This window comes from Pithys albifrons, chromosome Z (genome assembly GCF_047495875.1).
Source record: "Pithys albifrons albifrons isolate INPA30051 chromosome Z, PitAlb_v1, whole genome shotgun sequence".
Taxonomy (NCBI): domain Eukaryota; kingdom Metazoa; phylum Chordata; class Aves; order Passeriformes; family Thamnophilidae; genus Pithys; species Pithys albifrons.
The window spans coordinates 65,456,387-65,478,427 of NC_092497.1; the positions used below are offsets into that span (position 1 = coordinate 65,456,387).

The 22,041-nt window shown below is 37.5% G+C and overlaps 1 protein-coding gene across 4 annotated transcripts in view; it reads left to right on the plus strand.

Moving 5' to 3' along the window:
• The window catches only part of RIC1 (RIC1 homolog, RAB6A GEF complex partner 1), a 47,186-nt gene extending 29,149 nt beyond the window's left edge, over positions 1-18,037 (plus strand). For 3 of the 4 annotated variants that reach the window (XM_071580463.1, XM_071580465.1, XM_071580464.1), the window contains exons 8-26: positions 646-734; positions 1,612-1,756; positions 2,205-2,253; positions 3,220-3,369; positions 3,714-3,917; positions 5,280-5,318; positions 5,594-5,704; positions 6,290-6,379; positions 6,989-7,149; positions 8,165-8,303; positions 9,849-9,965; positions 10,833-11,561; positions 11,878-12,036; positions 12,147-12,280; positions 13,278-13,564; positions 14,313-14,507; positions 16,320-16,509; positions 16,650-16,838; positions 17,125-18,037. In XM_071580463.1, the coding sequence (XP_071436564.1) occupies positions 646-734; positions 1,612-1,756; positions 2,205-2,253; positions 3,220-3,369; positions 3,714-3,917; positions 5,280-5,318; positions 5,594-5,704; positions 6,290-6,379; positions 6,989-7,149; positions 8,165-8,303; positions 9,849-9,965; positions 10,833-11,561; positions 11,878-12,036; positions 12,147-12,280; positions 13,278-13,564; positions 14,313-14,507; positions 16,320-16,509; positions 16,650-16,838; positions 17,125-17,410 (3,463 nt within the window). In that variant the 3' untranslated portion in view covers positions 17,411-18,037. The remainder of the gene's footprint in view (positions 1-645; positions 735-1,611; positions 1,757-2,204; positions 2,254-3,219; positions 3,370-3,713; positions 3,918-5,279; positions 5,319-5,593; positions 5,705-6,289; positions 6,380-6,988; positions 7,150-8,164; positions 8,304-9,848; positions 9,966-10,832; positions 11,562-11,877; positions 12,037-12,146; positions 12,281-13,277; positions 13,565-14,312; positions 14,508-16,319; positions 16,510-16,649; positions 16,839-17,124) is intronic. The other variant, XM_071580466.1, reaches the window with a different exon arrangement.
• The last annotated feature ends 4,004 nt before the right edge of the window (positions 18,038-22,041 follow it).

The window sequence follows — 22,041 nt, forward strand, 5'->3', positions numbered from 1 at the left end:
ATAACTTAGATGTTGCAAAAAGTGTTTTAGTTACGGTGTTTTGCTTATTGCTCCTTCAAGGCAGTCCCCCCCTGTATAATCCTGCTTTAACTGCTCTAGAGTGAAGCTTTTTATTTTCTTTGATTGTATTTTCTTTGGGGTTTTTTTAAGGCCTTTCCAAAGATCTGATAGGTTATTTTTCAGATGTTGTCTTAGTACTAGTACTTAGAACTAGTATTGTCAGTTGCAGTAACAACAGTGTAGTGTGTTGGTGTTTCCTCTGAAACTGGAATAATTACTATAATTTACTGATCTTGGTATGCATTAGTACAACCCTGATGAAACTTTAGCACTGAATAAATACTTTTCTCATGGATTGTCTTGGAGTTGGAAGCCATAAATGGATGTGGATTGCGTGTGCACATGTATTTTCAGAGAATGAATTAGTGCATTGGTTATTACAGAGGGTTGGTGTTTTGAGTCTTCTGCTGCCTTCTGGAAAGTATCTTAGAAATTTGTTTCTTTAAATTCTTTGCCTATTACTTGACGTAATGTTTCTGTTCTAGATAAATTTGGTATTTGTGAGAGAAAATGCAGCTTAACCTCTTGAAAACTGATGAGAAATCCAAATGTTCTGTAGTCCAAAGCATGTGTAATCTCTTTCAGCGGCTCTGTGCAGGTTTATACGATAGATACCACCACTGGCGCCATGCAGTTTTCTCATAAATTGGAGCTGACACCAAAACAATACCCTGGTGAGTCACTTTTATTGCTAGAATTGTCCAGCTGTTTCTAGGGTATAGCATATGTTTTATCCTTGGCCATGTGTTTGTTCATTTGCATGATCACTGATTTGATTCTATTTTCTCCTGCATGTTTCTAGTAACTTACCCTTGTGCATTTGTTCTTTAGTTGCTTACTTTTTAACTCGACTTTTGGATGTGTTTCAGATATGATTGTCTTGGTGGATGCTTTGTGAGTTTTTGTTGGGTTTTTTTTTCTAACAGTCTGAATCTTGAGATTGCTTTTCAGTTATTCACCTGCAAAAATGAGAGATTATTGTCAAAACTTATAATAAATATAATAGAAGTGTGAATTAACTTGAAGCAACTGATATATAGGGTCCAGGAAAAAATGCAGTGGTGCAGTGCCCTTCCTGAACTGCAGTCAAATTTTTCATGTAGTAGTGATGAGTATTCCATGCTTGAGACAAAGGAACATACAAAGTGGGTAAATTGCATCCTCAACTGAAAATGTGTCTGCCTGATAAGTTTTAATTGAAACGCAAAACTGTAAATAAGAGTGTCAAAAGTTGTGTTAAGTGCCTCTTTTATCCTAAAAATCATTTTATCGTATAATTAGTAGTTCTGTGGTTCTGTTATAGCACAGTATATATCTGGCATGTTTTGGTGGTTTTTTCGAAACCAAGAATGCACTGGAAAGAAACAGTGAATTTTTTTATTTGCTGCTTATTAATTTTGAGATGGTGAGTTTGACAAATGCACTGGTTAATTGAAAAATCAAGTATTTATTTGCTTATATTTTTGTTTCTACTCTTAGAATGAAGCACTGTTAACATTTAAGGATGTTTGATATTTTTCATATGATATTTTATTGTCTGGTTTTAAACAGATATCTGGAATAAAACAGGACCTGTTAAACTAATCAGATGGTCACCTGACAGCTGTGTTGTGATGGTGACCTGGGAATGTGGAGGCTTGTCCTTATGGAGTGTTTTTGGTGCTCAGCTTATCTGTACTTTAGGAGGTGATTTTGCGTGAGTATCTTTAATTAGAAATTAATTTACTGAATTAGCTTTTTAAAATCTCTTTTCCCCATATTATTTCTTAGATATTGAAATAATTGACAAATGTTTAGGAGAGGATCATTTGAATACAAATGGAAATGTATTATTTTCATTTTGTAGTGGTCTTTTTGGCTGTAAAAGCAAATTGCCCTAAAGGCAGGCTTGAGCAAGCAAATGTTGAAACTCCCTCAAAGCCAGTATATATGTGCTGAAAATGTGCTAAAATTCAGAAATCATCACTCAGGCAGTTAATGCTAGATAGCTGACACTAGTGTTGCTTTTTTCCAGTGTCATAGATCAAATGGGCTTTACACCATTTGAGATGAGGTTCAGTATAGAACTATATGACAAGAAGAGGTAATTTCTTATTTTAATGAAATTATTTCCAAACTCAAACTTGTTCTGTTCTGTTTTTAAGGTATCAATCTGATGGTGCCAAAAAGGACCCTCTGAAGATCAGTTCCATGGTAAATATGAATGTAAAAATACTGTAATAGGATGCTGTTAATGTTTTAAATTGCTTTTAGTAAAACGGATTTTCGGTAACTCAGTTGTCTTTCTTTAACTTAATTACTTTTCAAGAGCAAGCCCCCTTTACTATTTTTCTTTTCATATACAAACCTGATCATGAAGTATTCAAGACATGCCTTTTCTTGCCTTTGCTTTTAACATTATGAACAAACACTTAGTTTTCCTTAATATTCCTTTTTTATCCTTTTCTTTTTTTCTTTAATCTGGTACTGTATTTTAGAGGACAGTGAGACACAGAACAACACTAATTGTGATCTTCCTTATTTCTTTAAAATACTAGCTGACCTTTGACAGTTAAAGTAACTTTACTCAGATTATGAATTCCAGGGCAACTTAACTGCTGGATTTTTTCATACAAACTAGTTAACATTAAATTCTGCTAGTCTGTAAAATTACCAGATATTGATAAATATCAAATACATTCTTCAAGGCCTCATACAAACCACAATGAATTTTGTACAGTATTTCTAAAGCATTTTCTTTTACCTAGTTGCTACGAAGATTGACAATTTTAAGCATGGAGGTTCATACTTGCAATAGCAGTACAATGTAGCTTCTCATAAACTTCAGAGATTGAAACTGATGCCATTGAATTAAATGAACAACAGCCAATGTAATTTTGAGGATCAGGATTGTTTGGGTGTCCTTCCATGATTGCACTTCATTTAGTCTTTATTTTTTGCATAATAAAGAAAGTAAGTCAAGCTAAATTCTTGCTGTTACTTGTGAATTTTACTGCTTGGTACTCACAGTGATACATATCAGAACACCATAATGTGTGGGGGTTTTACCAGGCTCCTGTCTTTAATAACTCACTTACAGTAAATTTCTGTAGTTCATGTTTTATGAGAATATATAGCATTGATTTGAGAGTTTTATTATTGTTATCCTTTTACATTCAGACCTGGGGATCAGAAGGCTATCATCTCTGGGTTATTGATGGGAGTTCTTCGAATGTGAAACCTGAAAGAGATGCAAATAATGAAGCTCACCAGTTTGGTATTCTGCAGTTTCAGTTCATCAAGAGTGCACTCACTGTTAATCCTTGTATGGTAAGTTTTTTGTTGATAAATATATCCTTATTTTAGAGCGTATTTCCAGTTTTCAGGGGACCTCTGAGTTATTCTCTTAACAGATTTCAAGTCTGTTTTGTAGCCATTAGGCTTGTCTTCCTTTCTTGTCATACAGCCTTTAAAATGGTACTGTGAAAATACTGCTGTGCAGTGCTGTAACATAAAACCTGCTAGTACACAGTGATACAAAAACTGCCTCAATGCTTATTTTTCATATTCTTTACTTAGGAAGTGTTATTATATTGATCATATGTTTTCCTTTGTTTTCTGTACATAGAATTCAAGATTGCTTTTGTTTTTTTGTGGTTTTGTTTTTAATACAGAGTAACCAGGAACAAGTACTCCTTCAAGGAGAAGATCGCTTGTATTTGAACTGTGGAGATGCCACACAGGCTCAGAGTCCCAGAAATACTTCAGCACACTCTGAACATAACCATAGCAGGGAAAGAGGCCCATTTTCAGATGGCAGTTTAGATTCTCAGGGCTTAAGCACTTTACTAGGACACCGGCACTGGCATGTTGTACAGGTAATTGCTCCTGCTTGCCTATATGTGCTCTGTGCTTGCAGGAGGCTGTAGAACTGGAATTGGCAGCTAACCTTATCAGCTCTCTTCTGCCCTACTGTTTTCCTCTAGTATGAGATCATTGCCTCTTTATTGTCTCTTGGGGTTTACCTTGGTACAGCTTTTTCTTATTGCCTCCTAGCCAATAAAAGAAATCTTAAATGTCCTTTTTACTTTGAGAAGGAGTAGTTAATTACTTTCCTCTGTTCTGAAAGGGAGAATAAGTGCAACATGCAAGAAATACTTTAGGGGACTTGTTTTGTTCTTTATGAAAAACGTCTTAAGCATATTCAGCTAATGTATACAGCCTTCAGATTATAGCTGTATTTTCAAGCATGAAAAATGGCATCTATTTAAACATGTAATTAAAGCGTTACAGTATCAGACTTTCAGAGAAGAGATTATTTCCAGACTAGTAATGGGACAGGTTCTAGTTTTTTCTCTGTGACGTAAACAAAGTTAAGTAACTTTTAGTTTATAATTCTGATGTATGTTCCTCCATGCTTGAATTGGTAGATATTTTTCTAAATAAAGGTTTTTTAAAGGTCCTCAAGATTTTGTTCTTCACATAGTACATGAATTGGTAGCATTAAACAGTGTTTGATTCTATGAATATAAGTCAGGTTCTAGATAGTGTTGAATTTCCACTTTAGCTGGCCAGGTAGCTCTTCTGTCTTCTGAAACTGGTATAGGAGGGAGAAGTCCTCATTCTGTGGTAAGAGTAAAGCTAACACAATTAGAATTACTGTGGGGAGCAACATAGCTGTGTAAGCAGACAGTGGCTGTGTAATGGGAGTACATACCTGCCTTGTGCCAGGCCAAGGACTGGAAAATTTGATCCTGGATTTGTATCATTCCATGCGACATGAAAAATCCAGTGTCAAGATTTAATCTGACATATTCCAGTCAACTTCTCTTATAACAAGGCTTTTGGCTGTGCTGGTGTGTATTTCTGATAGGATTAGGAATTTCATCCCAACACTGAAAATCCCACTTGAATGCTCTCTGTGTCAAAAACTTTAGTGTTCCCATGAAAGGATCACTTGGAGGGAGAAGCACCTGGGAGGGAAAATGAGCAAATTATAGCTATTAATCTGTAATACAGTATCAGCTGTTCTATGTTGTTGATGGCATTTTGATATTTCATGTGTTAAAAACAGGGTAACATTTCAGCTTCAGTAACTTTCAGCCGGCTGGGAGTAATTGTATATAAAAAAGAAATTCCAACATTATAATGTTTAAGCAATCTTTTGGGGAAAATTACTTTAGGCCATTATAATTAATAATAGTAATATGGTTTTAATTGTCTCCTTTTTTTTTTTTAAGATTCATAGTACATATCTAGAGAGCAACTGGCCTATAAGGGTGAGTTATTTGAGGAGTGTATTCTTACTTATTTAAAAATATTGGAGGTTTATAATCATCCATTAAGATGACAATTATAAGAGGAGCTCTGGAAAATGACATCATGGTTTTACATTACAGAAAGAAGACTGCCTTGGGCAGTAAAGTATAAAACATAAAAATACTTTACAAGTTTTGAGTCTGACGTGTATTGCCTTGTGGTGTTGTACTTGGATGGGATATATCATTTAAATAAGTTCCCTTAAATAAGGTTCGGATTTTTTTTTTTTTTTCAGTTTTCAGCTATTGACAAGCTTGGACAGAATGTAGCTGTTGTCGGCAAGTGTGGTTTTGCACATTATTCTTTACTCACCAAAAAATGGAAGCTGTTTGGAAACATTACCCAGGTGAGAAGTTACGGTATTTTATTCTGGTGCACTCGGAAGATTTTATTTGTTTGAATGTGAGATTTGAAGAAAATTAAAAAATATCTTTTTCAAGTAAACAGCCTGCAGACACACTTGGAATCAGAGATGCTGTTTTTACATGTGTTTTTCATAAAATGTCTGAAATGCTTATCTTGTGGTTTTGACACACTAATTTGTGTCTGATTATTAACAGGTTTCCAAATCTGAGTGCATATAGTACCAGACACTTACTTCCATATGTCTTGTCTGAGAGTTTGTGTGACATAGCTCTGGATGTAAAGCCTATAAATTCTGACCAGGAGCAGATTTGAGGTCAGGGGTGCCAATAGCATAAGGAACTGTGGAGTTGTGTTTTGTAGGTTGTCGTTTTTCCTTCACTTTACCTTGGTACTTTGGTTTTCTAAACAGCAAAAACTTCATATACATAGTCTTGCCACTGTGTGTAAAGCTTGTAGAGATCATGTATGGCTTTCAGAAATTGCCCGTAAAATGTACATGTCCATGTGTGTACGTATATAAAAATACATCTGTATACGTCATTTGCTTGTGGATTTTTTTTTTCAGGAGCAAAATATGATGGTAACAGGTGGTTTAGCGTGGTGGAATGACTTCATTGTTCTTGCATGTTATAATTTAAATGATCGTCAAGAAGAGGTGAGGTATTTTTCTTCAGTGTAAACATCTAATTAGAATATCTGATCTGCTCTACAGTGGTATTACAAACATGAAAAGCACAGTAGTATAAACATGTTTATAAACTATAAACATAGAGGGTATGTTCAGAATTTATTTTTTAATATACAAATGATTATTTGTGTAAAATTTTTATTGTCACAATTAACTTTTTTCTGCTGACTACAGTGAATCTACTTATAATTCTGAAAACTTTGTGACATTTTTGCATGTTTCCATGAACCCTGTTTTGAGATACCTAGTTATGGTATTTCGGAACACTTCTGTAAAGTTTTAAATTAGATGGGCAGAGGAGTTTTACCTACTCTTTGGTTTTTAAAACTAGTGACTTAAACTCCTTCCTTACGGTTTGTTGTTCAGTACTTCAGATTTGGCTGGACTGTGTTGTAAGCACATGAGATCCAATAATTAACTGCAATGGATAAAACACTTGATGAAACCAAAACCCAGTAATGTGTCTTGCTAGAAATCCTTGACAGCCATTCTACAAAAAGAAAATTATTGAAAGAGGAGTTACTCTTAGTTTGTTGTAAACAGAACCTGTGTTCACACTCCTCCTTTTCCTGGCAGCTGAGAATCTACCTGAGAACGTCTAACCTTGACAATGCGTTTGCGCACATCACCAAAGTGCAGGCAGACACGTTGCTGCTGAGTGTCTTCCGGGACATTGTCATATTGTTCAGAGCAGATTGTTCCATTTGCCTTTACAGTATTGAGAGAAGGTCTGAGGCGTGAGTATCAGTATCTGAATGCTTTTGCAATATGGTGGTTTTGTCAATCTGTTCTCAGTCTGACTTAGTTCTTGGGATAATACAAAGGCATTTGATAACTTGTGGAGTCAGATTTTTAAAGTACAAAGGGATAAGTGTTACCTGTGTGCACAGGTTCGTGAGTGTTGTCACTGGCATGCATGCTGATAGGCCAGTTAGGTGTGCAGGTAGTGACTGACGTAAGCACATTTCCAGCTGTTTGATCAAACCTGTTCTTAACTGATGGGATCTTGAAAACTGAATGTAGATGGAAGAAAAAGGTACCAAAAAGCACACGTGTTATTTGAATATTTTTAAATGAAAAATAGTTTGTAACATTAGAAGTGGGAATTGGTGAGGTGTCAGCAGACTGGTAAAGATGGAGATGCAGAATATCTGGTCTCGTTGCGATGGTGGGGAGTTATTTTAGTGAAATAATTTAGTAGCAATGTAGGATTTGCCAGATACTTTGAGACAGCTAAAATCAGTGAACCTAAGGAGGAGATAAAGATTCACAGGCATGGTTTTTATAAGTGCCTAAGCAGATGATTTTTCTTGTGGTTATAGTAGATTGGTTTCAGCAAGAAGGGACCTTTATGCGTTAGAAGAAAGCAAGTTGTTGATCAGTTTTAGAGGAAAATATTTTCAATGCTTTTGAAAAAAACCTCACAACAGAATCCAAACCCTGGAAATGTTTTATTAAAGGGTCAATAGAGTCTTACTCTGAAGAATTTGATGTTGTCTTCTATCCACTCATATCATTATTTCTGCAAACTATCAAGATAAGTAACCCTGCTTAGGTTTGTTTTGTAACTTTATGTAGAGTACATATGTGGACATGTGTACTGATTCCTGGTAAAAGGAACATCAGTTTAGTCTGTAGAGTAAACTGTTTGCTGAGGTTAAGTTGCTCATTCTGATTAATACTACTTCAAGATAGTAACTTTATGTTAAATGCTATTGTAAAATTTCTAAATGTAGTCATCTTTCTTTTCAGTCTTAACCCTACTGCCAGTATCCAAGTTCTTCAAGAAGTGTCCATGTCTCGGTATATTCCTCATCCTTTTCTTGTAGTGTCTGTTACGTTGACATCAGTGAGGACAGAGACTGGCATAACCTTGAAGATGCCTCAGCAGGTAATAAGTCTCAAAATTTGGTAGAATTGGTGCCTGAATTTGTTAGCTTGCTCCTGAAAGGTTACCTGGCTAATAAATGAATCATAAGTCAGTAATTTTTCTGTGTGGTAAAATCCAGAACATGTTTTTTCTGATGCTCATTATATAGACATTTTATATGTGAATTGGGGGCAAGGGGTTGGAAATTGAAACAAGAGTTTGGATTTTATTTCATGCCTTCTCTTGTTATCTTGTAAATTTTGGGGCCAGATCTTGGAGGACAAATTAATTTAACTATTTAAAGGGTTTATTGCTCTATTCTGTATTAAAAATCGAAAACCAGAGCAATCTGTGTCATTAGGAATGACCTTTCTTGCAGCAACATATCCATTACTCAAAGAGTAACTAGAAAAAAGGAAAAGATGGCATATGAACCTATCAGGTTGCTTCTTGTCAATTTCCTACTACACTAAAATAATGTAAAATAATATCCCATGCTAGTTATGTCAGGATATGGATTAATAGCCAAACAATAACTTAAAATTGTGAAGGTGAAGCCCTGTCTTAACTGCAAAAATTAGTCAGGCCACTGAAAGCATAGTGCAAAGAGAACTTGGATTTCTGTTGTATAACAGAGGAGGCTTAACTGAGTTAGCTGCAGTATACAGTGTATTTCTTTTTATGAGGGCAGCTCCTTTAACATGGATGAGAAGTTGTGTTGCCTGTGAGGCAGTCCAGGAGGCATGTGGAGGTGCATAATTTTCTCCACATACCAAAGGCACTGGCAGATACAAAAGTGGTGGCACAGATTTGAAGTTTGAAGATTTGTGTTTCCTTCTTTCAGTTCCTTCTAATTTAGTGTCCCACACTGCTGAACATGTGTAAAGAGACATTGGTCTGGTCTTGGGCAAGAGCATAAAAAGCAACATGCTTATGGTTTTTTAGTCCATACTGCTTCAAATTTACGGAAAGATCCTCTATACATGTATTTTAAAACGAAGGTTCATGCATGGCATGGTAAGAGGTCCAGTTACTCGATTTAAAATTAACATGAGACAGTTTTCATATGAATCTTTATAAAGAAGACTTTGCTTTCTTGATATAACTAGAAGGATTTTTCTCTAACTGCAGCTAAATAGAAATTCAAGATGCTGTGCAAGTGTGGCTCAGCTCTTTTTGGCTCAGCTCTTTTTGGGTTGTGTTAGTCTCTGCAGTCAGATACTACCAATCATACAGTGATGATAAGAATACAGAGCTTTATTTTTCTTGAACTGCTGGTTGCTTGCCTATGCCGAGACACATAGTTGGTAAAAGTCCATATCAAACATGTGGAATGAGTCTGGTGAATAGGAAACCTTTTAGTATTTACTTCTTTGTACAAGAACTGCAGTACTTAGTTCTACTTGATTTTTCTGAGTCCTTCTGTATTGAATTCCGTTGTTAGTTATCTAGGTAGGGTGGTGCAGTTGATTTACGCTTTTTATTCTGAGTTTTTATTTAATTATGAGTAAAATGATGCATTCAAAAAACTTAAATAATTTGCATAACAATCTTTTTTATCCATAGGCTTGTGAAGCTGAAAGTATTATGCTTAACTTAGCAGGACAACTGATCATGTTGCAAAGGGATCGATCTGGACCCCAGATACGCGATAAAGATAATAATCCTAATCAAAGAAAGCATGTGAGTAAATATATGTGGAGTATTGCATATGGGTTCAAATGTGACTGAAGAAGTTGTGGAAGAGTGGTCCAGAAATAAAGAAAATAGATCTATAATGCAGGGCAGTATCTACAGTTGGACTGAATTGTTAGATGGAAGTATATTACTATTCCTGGAAGTAGATTACTATTCCATGACTTTTTTTTTCCCTGTAAGAATGTCTTCCTAGTTTTTACTAGTTGTGTTTACTAGTTACAGTGAAGTGAAATAAACAAGTTTTACACACAAGGAATCTGTGCAAAATTGGTATGCACCAATGAGAGAAATGTCTGGTCTATCTAAAACTATTCTGTCTGTTTATGGAACATACAATTTTTTCAGAGTATGTTTACAAAGTTTCTGAAAACATCAACATCAATAGAATCAATTACTGAACTTTTCAATTCTTCCGTGCAGATAAAAACCAATTCCCAGTGAAACAAGCACTTTGGAAAAGTGAAATCATCTGGAAAGTTCAGATGGAGATTTGTTTGCAGCTCAAGTACTAGCAGATTTGGTGTTTATAGTAATTTTGTCAGTTGTAGGTTGGACTTGTGGTCTACTTGAAGAAGCAGAGAGCAGGTTTTTATTTTTCTCCCTTGTTCTGACCTCTTTCTGATTCCTGACTAAGTATTAAGGAGGTTAGAAAAAGTCAAAGAAGTGTCTTGATTTAATGTAAGTAGTAAGTGGTGTTTTCCTAGGTGCTAGGGTGCATGCAGTTAAGAAACAAGTAGATTTGTTTCTTTGTTAGAAGAATATCATGTTTGAAGAGAGTAGTTATTAGCTGTGAAAGGGGTAAAAAAAAAAGGAATAATGAATACTGATATTTTTATTTTTCATTTTACATAGCTGCCTTTTTGTGCTCCAGTTGTCCTAGCCCAGTCTGTTGAAAATGTATGGACTACTTGCAGGATTAACAAACAGAAACGCCACTTACTGGAGGCTCTGTGGCTCAGCTGTGGTGGGGCAGGTATGAAAGTCTGGCTTCCCCTGTTTCCCAGAGATCATCGAAAACCACATTCCTTTCTGTCAAGACGGATCATGCTGCCTTTCCACATCAACATATACCCATTGGCTGTTTTATTTGAAGATGCCTTGGTTCTTGGTGCTGTCAATGACACTGTGCTCTATGACTGTTTATACACTCAAACCAGTGCTAGAGAACACTTAGAGGTTCTCTTTCCTTTCTCCATTGTTGAGAGAACCTCTCAGATCTACCTCCATCACATTTTACGCCAGCTCTTGGTTAGGAACCTCGGTGAACAAGCCTTGCTTTTGGCCCACTCGTGTGCCACACTACCATACTTTCCTCATGTACTAGAACTGATGCTTCATGAAGTGCTCGAAGAAGAAGCTACCTCGCGGGAACCCATTCCCGACCCTCTCCTTCCCACTGTGGCGAAGTTCATTACAGAGTTCCCCCTCTTCCTGCAGACAGTTGTTCATTGTGCTAGGAAGACAGAGTATGCCCTGTGGAATTACCTTTTTGCTGCTGTTGGAAACCCAAAGGACTTATTTGAAGAGTGCTTAATGGCCCAGGACTTGGACACAGCTGCCTCTTACCTTATTATCCTACAGGTAAGGGTACCTAACATATTGCAAGAGTGGTGATATTAACTAACATTACAGTATTTTTAAAATGTCATACCAAAGTTGTGCGTGTTCAATACATTTTTAATTTAAGATTTTTCTGTTGATCCTATGTCCACTTACGAAGAAGGGGAAGTTCATGTGATGTAAGTAGTTAGTTTACTGTTTTGAAAAGGGAAATAATAGCATGAAATTAGCTTGTTATAATCTTTGGTATACTTGAATGTGACTCAATATGGCTTAATAGGACTTCTGTTGCTCTACAGCAAAAGCAAGTAACTTAATTGTGCTTTGTTACCTGCAGAATATGGAAGTTCCAGCAGTTAGCAGACAACATGCTACTCTCCTGTTTAATACTGCCTTAGAGCAGGGAAAGTGGGATCTTTGTCGTCATATGATTAGATTTCTTAAAGCCATTGGCTCTGGAGAAACAGAGACACCCCCAGCTACACCAACAACTCAGGTTTGTGATAAGCAAAGTAAATAGTGTGCATCGAGCCTTGTACGATTAGTCTTGATGTTACATAGTATGTTTGTGCCTTTGACTGGATGTTTTAATTTTCTTGGTTCTAGGAACCCAGTTCAAGTAGTGGCTTTGAGTTCTTCAGGCATCGCAGCATTAGTTTATCCCAATCAGCAGAGAATCTCCATAGCAAGTTTAATTTGACAAAAACACTGAGTATGCCCTCTGGCCCATCTGGAAAAAGGTAATTGGTAGTAATGTCCTCTCCTTCCCCACTTTGTTAGGTGCTGTACTAACTCTCTTACCAATTTAGTAATAGAAATACATTTATATGATAGAGTTACATTTGTCATAGTCTCCTTCCACATCCTTAGCATTTGTGTTTTCACAACTCCTGTAATATCTGTGTGTCATAACGTTCTTGGGAGAATATATTCTCACACATATAAATATATGCATGTGTATTTGTATGTATATTTACACAGGTATGCTTGCTGAGAGAAACCACTTGCCTCTGAAACCACTGGAGGCATGTGTAGTAGTAATTTCAATAGCTAGTGAGACCACATACCTCACATTTGAAGAATCTGGTTTGCTGTAGGATACATTTGAAAGCTGACATTTTCCAGCATTATAGTGTATATTGCACTGTGCTACTGTGCGCATCTTGATCTAGCAGTGTGTTGACAAACTACAAATAGATGAGGGGAACATCCCCTTTAAAGCTGCTGTATATAGAATTGATATTTGTAGGTATTATGATTCAGAAGCAGCATTGAGCTGGGGTTCATTATTATCTTTGTTTTGACTTTTTTCCCAATATAGACTTCTAAAACAATCTTAGTGTAAGTTCCAATACTTTTAATTAGTCCTTTTCCATTGAGAGTACTATCTTAAAAGTTTTGATAGGAAGGGTCCTAATATTTGACTAGTTCTCTAAACCTGTTTCTCATATGCCTTTTATCTCTACTACTTTACTTTTTTCTGCACTGCTAATAGTTCAATACTGTATGAACACTGCTGCCGTTGTAACTTCCATTCTTTATTTCACCTACCTATTGAGGCAGTGAGAATACAAATAGCAAGGAATGATGGAAACTGCTTTTGCTGTTATATCAAAGGGACCTGCCCCCCAAATCCCCCACAGTACTGTGATCACTTTGAGGTACTGTGGTTGTAGCCAACAGCTTTTGTGACTCAGTTTTATCAGCCTTAACGTTGCTGTTCTCCGGTCTGTACAGGTGGAGCAAGGACAGTGACTGTGCTGAGAACATGTACATTGACATGATGCTGTGGCGGCACGCTCGGCGTCTGCTGGAAGAAATCAAGCTGAAAGACCTTGGCTGCTTTGCTGCACAGCTGGGCTTTGAGCTGATTGGCTGGTTGTGCAAGGAGCGAGCCAGAGCTGCCCGCGTGGAGGATTTTGTGTTTGCATTGAAAAAGCTACACAAGGATTTCCTCTGGCCATTTCCAGTCATACCAGCTTCATCCATTAATTCACCTTTCAAGAATGGAAAGTACAAGACAGGTGCTGTAACATCTGAGTTGTTAAGGACTAGGTTTCCCTTCTGCAGTCCAACATCTGCAAATCTCAATCTGTTCTCTGTTCAGCCAAGTGAAGAATAGGCTCAGGCTTGCCACCTGTACAGCTTTCTCCCATAGGGTGTGCATTTGAAGGGATTCTGTTTGGCACAGATGGTATCTCTTGTTGTAATTACTGTTGGAAGTTTCCTGCTTTCTCAGGGTCACTAAACCAGGTATCACTTGTGCAGATGTTGAACTGAACATAGAAATTGCTCCTAATACAAATTCTGCTGCAGAAAATTACTAAAATCAATATTCTTACACAGTCTTTAGATGAGGTTCAGTTTAATGTTTTTAAAATTAAAAAGTAATATTCCCAATATTCACTTTGAACTTTGAAGACTTCAATGTAAACTGTGACTAATCTCTCAGTCAACTGTCTTATCTCCTTACTGCAAAGTTGGCACCAGCTGCCAAGTCTTCCTCATCTTAGTAGCAGTATCATTACTGAGTTCTGTTGATAGTAACAGATGATACTACTTCTATGTCAGTGCTCACATAAAAAGCTGATCAGAAATTCTTAAAATACCTAAACTTGCTGCATTCCTTATTTTCTTGGTCCCTCAGCAAACTAATTGAATATTGACTTTGATACAAGTTTTAGCCTCCGGAAATACTGGAAGATTGTCCAAGTTTCCTTTTAGATAGTTGCATGACTTTTCTATGGTGTGGTTTGTTTTGTTCCTTTTTAGCGGTGGGGGAGCAACTGCTCAAATCCCAGTCTGCAGACACCTTTGTAAACATGGAAATGGATACAGGGGTTTCAAACACACCTCGGAGTCGCAGCTGGCTTGGTACCATCAGCTCCTCCCAGAGAGAGATTGACACTGTTTCATCTCATGGACCACACATGCAAGATGCATTCCTTTCTCCTTTGCTCAGTAAAGGTTAGTCACTCTTCCTTCTCTCTGGTCATTGGAAAAACATGCCTGGAAGTATGTGCTGGTTTTGATATTTCCATGCCACTGCTGTAATTGTTGCTTCTCCATTGCGCTGATAAAGAAAATTCAGTAAAAAAAAAAGACTTGTTGAAAAGTAAACTGAATTTTTTATTATAGAAAGATAATGCCCATGCCATATATCTTGAAGTACTTGAAGTAGAATATGAAATTGGTACTTGCTGAAGTTCCTGTCTGTGGTGATAATTTGAAGTATTTTTTCATTCTGACTAGGAAGAATGTTCTAAGGGTTTTTTTTATCTTTGTCTTGTGCACGAATCAGACTCTTACACAGATTAGCACTGCTCTAACTGCATGAACCTTGTGCTTTTGGATTTCTTTATAATGATATAAGATGCATTTATTGAGGAAGTTCAGGAAATCAGAGGCCTGTATAGTTTTATTTTGTCTGATGTCTGTGTTTAAATTGCTTTTCTAAAAGCTTAAATGTATGATTAGCTTATGAAAATACAAAAGGGAATTTTTTTCATGTATTTTTTCTGAACCCAATCTCAGACAGCAAATGTTTGTGTGACCATTGACCTCTTTTTATTTATTAAAAATTTTTATGCTCCCTCTTGTGTTCAAGCAGAGAGCAACATTTTCAAAAGTATTTAACTCATGTCACTTCCACTGTATTAGGGGAAAGACAAAATTACTTAGTGTGAACAAGTATCTCCCCAAGATTTTAGAGCTTTCTGTGGGGCTCAGCATTCAGAGATCCTCTCCATCTGCTTGGGCACTGTCTCATTCTATTTTCACTCCTGTTTCTCTTGTTTATTAATTCTAGAGACTGCAAGAATGCATTATTTTTAAGTTTGTTGCAGAGCTCTGCAGAAAACCACAACTTAAATGGGGAAAATGAGCATCTCTTCCCATTGCTCTGCTTGTACTGCTCGTCTGCCACTACCTCTCTTTTGTATACACGTTTTTTTCTGATCTGGATGAAGACTTTTGAGTTCAGTGAACTTTGATGTACATTTAGAAGCAGTTTATTTCAAAGTGAAATTAAATTAAGAGTCTTTAAAACATTGCAAGCTGAATTCCAAAAGTAATTTCACAAGTTACTAATTCAGCAGTGGTATTCATGGGCAGGAAGCTAATCAAATAACTTTCTGACTTCCTAAAAATCTTCCATGGAAAAGATGCAGCTGTTTTAATATGGAAATTATTCTGAAGGGCAGGTGCCTTCATGACTTACTGCTGCAACAGTTTTAGCTTTGCTGCTGTTACTGTTTCTTTGAAAATTCTGTGGCTACGTGTGCTCTTCATGTTTTTGCTAGAAACACTTCTTTTTAGAATTAGTGCAGGTAAATATCTGCATTACAAAGAATTTCAGAATTTGCAGGGTGTTGTACAAAGAAAAAACTAGATATTGCAGCTGCATTTTTAACAAAATAAAGGTTAAAAAAGCAGGATCTTTAGACAGACTGTAACCCTTCCTACAAACTTAATTCTAGGACTGTAGTATGCAAGAGGCTTATCCCTCTGCTTTTGTGATGATTCTCAACATATATATAGGATCCCTTATTGATACTGTTCTGTGGAATTATTTTTACTGGATAGAAAAACTACTGCGTTACTGCAGGAATAGTTCTACTATCCAGTGTGACAAGAATGCTGAAGTGGGATGGACAGTATGCCTGAAGTAACTGTGACACACCCGAAAGCACTTACTGTTTGTCAATTTGTAAGCAAATAGTTCAGAAATTCTGAGTCTTACTAAAGTAAGTAGTTTCTTTTTTCCCTTATGTTTCTGAGTGTTTTTGATAGGTGATGAATGCAGCATTGGTTCAGCAACGGACCTGACTGAAACAAGTTCTATGGTGGATGGTGACTGGACCATGGTGGATGAAAACTTCTCCAGTCTAAGTTTAACTCAGTCGGAGCTTGAACATCTCTCTCTAGAACTGGCCAGTAAAGGGCCGCACAAGTCACAGGTGCAGCTGCGGTAAGTAATGTGATGTGTGCATTTGACACTTGGATTTGCTGGTGTGAAGCATTAGGAGAAAGAAACATGGTCTACAGAATCACACTGTGACCTTTTGTCTTCAGAGTGGAAAAATAAGCAGAATGTTTTTTTCAATATAGGTACTTGCTACATATCTTCATGGAAGCGGGATGTCTGGATTGGTGTGTTGTCATTGGCCTTATTCTCAGAGAATCTTCAGTTATCAACCAGGTTTTCAGTATAATGCAGTCCTCTGATATTGATGGAGAAATCTGTCAAAATATCAAGACTGGCCTACATGCTGTTGACAAATGGGCTTCCACAGACTGGTAAGTATTACTTTCCACCTTCCTGTTCATTTCTGTTGTAGATAATTTGGTACCTAAAAAGTAACTTCAGCCATAGGTGAAACATTTTGTCAGGACAGTCAAACAGTTGTAATCGAACTGGGAAAAAAAGAACAGAACAGAAACCACAACAAACATACCAACCTTGCAACTTTCACTGTTTTATTGCCTTTTTCTATTTATTTAAAAAAGTTTCTGCTTTTCAGGCACATGACAGAGGTGCTATTTTGAAATTCTCTCACAGTGCTCTATCCCATTATCTTCCTAGCCCTGGGTACAAGCCATTTCTAAATATCATCAAACCACAGATCCAGAAACTAAATGAAATAGTAGAAGAGCAAGTACAGCCTGAAGCATTTCAGCCAGTGAATCCTTCTAAGGTTCCCGAACAAGTGAACCCCAGAGCTGAGGAAAGCAGGACTTCATCCAGCCATGGCACTAATCCTCAGAGTGATGCTGGCAGCAGCAGTGCAAGCAGACATGAAGAGGACAAGGCTAAGACAGAGGATGAACATTTGTTGCAGGAAGGCAGTTATGACTGTATTGTGTCTTAAATGGAAGATGAACAACTTCCCAAGCATCAGGTGTGACAAGGAAGCAAACCAGCTCTTAGACATGCTTCCATGTTTTGGATTTGAACTATTTTTTTTCTTTTTTTTTTAAGTGTGGGGGTTTTGTTTTGTGTTTTCTTTTTAATATTTCAATCTTTGAAATCTTTGGTGGGGATAACTAAACTGCAGTTTCATCTAATTCAGAAGGAGGTAAGCTTGATTTTTGATGCAATCTTTAGACTGCAGCTTTACATTTTGATACTTTAAATAGTGTTGGAGAGACAGTGAATACATAAAGGTTCAGCTGATGTTCATCAGGACCTTTACATCACCTTTACCTTACCAACACATTCTGAAGAAACTGCATATATCTTGCTTGAGTTTAAAAGGCGAAGAGGGGATTAAATTTAAAAACTGTTATTCTTCGCAGCTTTTGCCTGCCTAGTGTATGTCTGATCAGTGCAGTTCAGATTGGTTTGATACCGATATTTTGTATTAAAGAACTGTAAAATATATTGTATGTTTTTGTGAATAATCTTGTATAAATACTCAAGACTGTACCATATTTGGAGGTACCTATATGTATTGTGCATGTTTCTAGATGACTAGTAAAGTGAAAGCAGAGTTGCACTTCTTTCTGGATGACGCATACTTTACTGACCCTACACTGACACAAGGTGGCTTATCAGATCTTACTGCCACTTACAGATCTTGTAGTTGGGTTAAGGGACTGCTGAAGGTTATTTATTTCATTGTAAATTCTTTTCTGAAAAATGGATTTTTTAAATGTAAATAATCATCATATACTCTTGCTATGGAAAACTAGTTTAACAGCTCATACGTAAACATTTTTCAAACATTTTATAATATGCATACTTCTAACTAAGACATATTTAACTTTCATATAACGTTATGGAAAACTGGCTGCAGAAGTCTGTTGCTTTGAGGTACTTATTTTTTCTAGTTGCTGTCCCTATGTAATAACTACCTGTAACAGTATTAATTTAGATATTAGCTTGTTTGTACTGTGCAATCTGAACAAAAATGCAACATTACTCATTTTATACACAATAAACTAGTTTATTTTTTATAACATCACTTGATTACTGACATGGACCAAACTAGTCATCATAGGGTAGTTGCAGCATCTGTTGCTTTTCTAGTGTAGTTATTAAATGCACATCCATTTAAACTCTGAAAATTAAGACTGTTCATAATTAAGTTTGATTGTGGGTTTATCATCTTTATTTCCTTTGTAGATAAGATCAAGTGCTTTAAAATGTACAAATATTAAACAGTTGCTTTAGAATGGCTTTACTAAGCCAATACAACCAGTACAAGTGCAATAATTGCTAGTATTACTTGGAAAGCTGGAGCTTTTAATGAATGCAACTTGAACTTCAAGAGTTGAAACTGCTATTGAAATTAGAGGAAGGAAATCCAGTTTGAGTCCCAGCATTAAGCTTATTCCGCATTGTAGCTACTGGTTACAGATAATGGTTTTCATACCTACAAGCCTGTTGTGACCTGACGTCTAAATCCATTATTGTTTTAAGGGGATAATACTTAAAGCTTTTTTTATTATAAAAAACCTGCTTAATCTGTTAAATAAAAAACGTGCTTCAAGTTAATATTTTTCTGTGGTTCTGTGGTAATAATGTAAGCCAAGCCTAGCCTGATCAGCTTTCTGCTGTTCAAGATCTGTACAAGTGAAACCATACATTAACTGATATACTAACATTCTTAATATTCATATCTTACTACTATGCTGCTGTTGTTTAGCAGGTAAATCTTTTTAGTTGTGAAATTTTAGAAGTTTGTACTTCTTCAGTAGTAATTATCTCTATGCAAACCTTATGTGCTAATTTTGTATTTCAATTTCACTGCTGTTATACTTGTAATTAAAAGACAAATGTATTCAACTTTACTTGATGTTACTCCTGTGAAAAAAAAATATTTCTGTCTTCAAGCCATTTACAGTACATTACCAATGTTCAAGTAAGCTACCTTAGAGAGACAAAGCTCTCAAAGAAACCACCCAATGAGGATTGTGTTATATTGCTGGGGCCTGTTTTTTACAAGAGGAGGGAATCAAGCTTTTACCTTATTAGTGCATCTAACATTCACCTTCTGCTTTGAAAAGAGGTGTACAGGGTTTAAGTGGCGAGGTGTTCCAGCAAGGGGGATTGCAAGAGCTGCCTCTGTTTCAGACAGAGCCAGTTCCAGCAGACCTGCCATGGGACACAGCTCAGCCTCTCAGCCAAGCTGATGCCTTCCCTCTGTATGTATTTAACAAGGGGTAAAAAAATGCTGTGAGAGATAGGTGAAGAATAGTCATGCAGACAGCCAGGCCTGTAAAGGAGCAGGAGGAGGTACTGCAGGCATTGAAGACATTCCCTGCAGCCTGTGGAAACACATGTTAGTATGATAATACTTGCTATTAACATCTTCCTACTGTGCTGCTGTTCAGCAGTGAAGTCTTTTTGGAGCATGGTTTAGGAGGCTGTCCCCCTGCAACCCATGGTGGAACATTCTGGAGTAGATACCCACACTGCAGCCTATGGAGAGTCCCTCACGGAGCAGGTGGAGGGATGGGCCCTGAAGGAAGCTGCAGCCCAGCAAGCCCATGCAGGATCAGTTTCTGGCAGAACTGTGGCCCATGGGGGACTCATGCTGGAACAGTCTGTTCCTGAAGGACTTACCCATCAAGAGGAGGATCCACATTGAAGCAGCTGATCAGAGACTCTATCCAGTGGAGCGGACCCCATGCTGGAGTAGGGCAACAGTGTGAAGAGGAAGGAAGCAAATGAGGGGAAATCTTACAGACCGATCACGACCTGACCCTCAACTGACCATCCCCAGTCCTTCTGCACTATTGTGAATTTGGATCTGGGAAGAGAGGGTAAGCTGGGGAAATGTGTTGCTATCCTACTTTAATTGGTAATAACTTAAATTAATTCTCCCAAGGCTCAGTGAATTTTGCCTGTTGTGGGAATCAGTGAATAATGTCCCTGTCTCACCCTAGGAGTTTTCTCATTTTCTCCTCCTGGCCTGCTGAGGAGAGGGTGTCAGAGTAGTTTGGTGGGTACGCAGTAGGCAATCAGGGTTAACCCACCACAACAGGTCTATTCATCTACAAATGTGCACTACGAACCTAAACATAGGAAAAACGGACCATTTAACCATTTAAGGGTCAGCACTTTTTATGGAATTCCAACTTGTCACTCCTCATTTTGCAGATCCAGCTCATGTGGCTGAGGTCTGATTACCTCCTTTCACCACTATTTGCATATCATCGTTTTCTTCATCTGGTTCTCATCCTGTGCAAAACAAATTGCCTCAGAAAAACAGCAACAATACTTTAACTTTCTTGCTAAGATCCTTTCACATGGGGTATACTTGCAAAACTGCTTTAATCAAGTCACAAATCTGAATATAATTTTTACCATGACTTTCGCCAACCCAAGCAAGCTAATTTTTCATCAGTGTATTTTAGTCCAAAGCAACCCATTTAAATGGTTTTAGAGCTGAAGTGTGTGTAAGCTACAGGTTGAGACACATTATAAACTGAGGGGAGAAGTTGTCTTTGGCTATCATGATTATCGTATTATAAAAGATGATGGGTAAATTGTTGAGGGTGGTAAGCAGACTTCAAAAGGAGAGCCCCCCAGTAAAGAAAGCAAAGGCTACAGACACAATTTACTGTCTCATCTTTTCTATCCTAGAGATGAAGACTGTTGAAGTACTCTAGTGGGCAGTGAGATGAATGTCAGCTTATAGTGAGTTGGTTAAGTCATCCCAGTGTTTCAACACAGAAAAGGGAAGAGCTTTCTCATACCACTCCAAAACAAAGAACATTCAGCAGAGCAAGTTGTATTTATACATCAGGGAGCACCTCAAATATGTAAACTCAAGGAGTTTCCTGCTGCAGAGCACTGAGAAAAGACTTTAAAAAGCCCACAAGCTGGAGACTTGAGTTAGCTAAACAGCAGATGTGTGTATGTATGGCCAGACTTCACAAACGCAGATTTGGGAAGGGCTCTCCCCACATGGGTGTGCCCTTCCAGCCTGCACAGTGGATGTTTTTCAGGTGAGGCTCAGCGTGTGCAGAACTGGCCCCACCGTTTCAGTCCTGAGGTCCATCTGCCACAGCCGAGCGAGCTTGGACAGTGACAGGGAAGTCCTCGGGACTGTCACAGCACTCGGTACTGACCGGGGCTGACCCTGCTGAGCATCCGAGATGTGACGGGATGGGATGGCAGGGAGGCTTGAACTGCCCGGTACAGTCTCCACTGAGACTTGAACTCATGACCTTGTGATCCAGGGTCTGGAGTGCTCACCATTACACTACGGGACCGCCCCAAACAGCAGATACAAGGCACCCAAAAACCCAAACAGCTTCCCTGGATAAACCATACATGGTTACTTAAATGCACCTGTATACCAACTGGCTTGGAAGCTTGTATTTGTTTCAGTCTCAGAACAGACTGAAAGCATTGTTCCTTTTCAGATTAACTGCTTTAAGAGAGATTCTTGCAGCATTCTGAAACCAAATTCTTGAAAACCCCTTTTGTTAGTGGCTAGTGCCATTGACCCTGCTTGAAATTGAGGTAGCAGTGACTAGATCTCCCTAA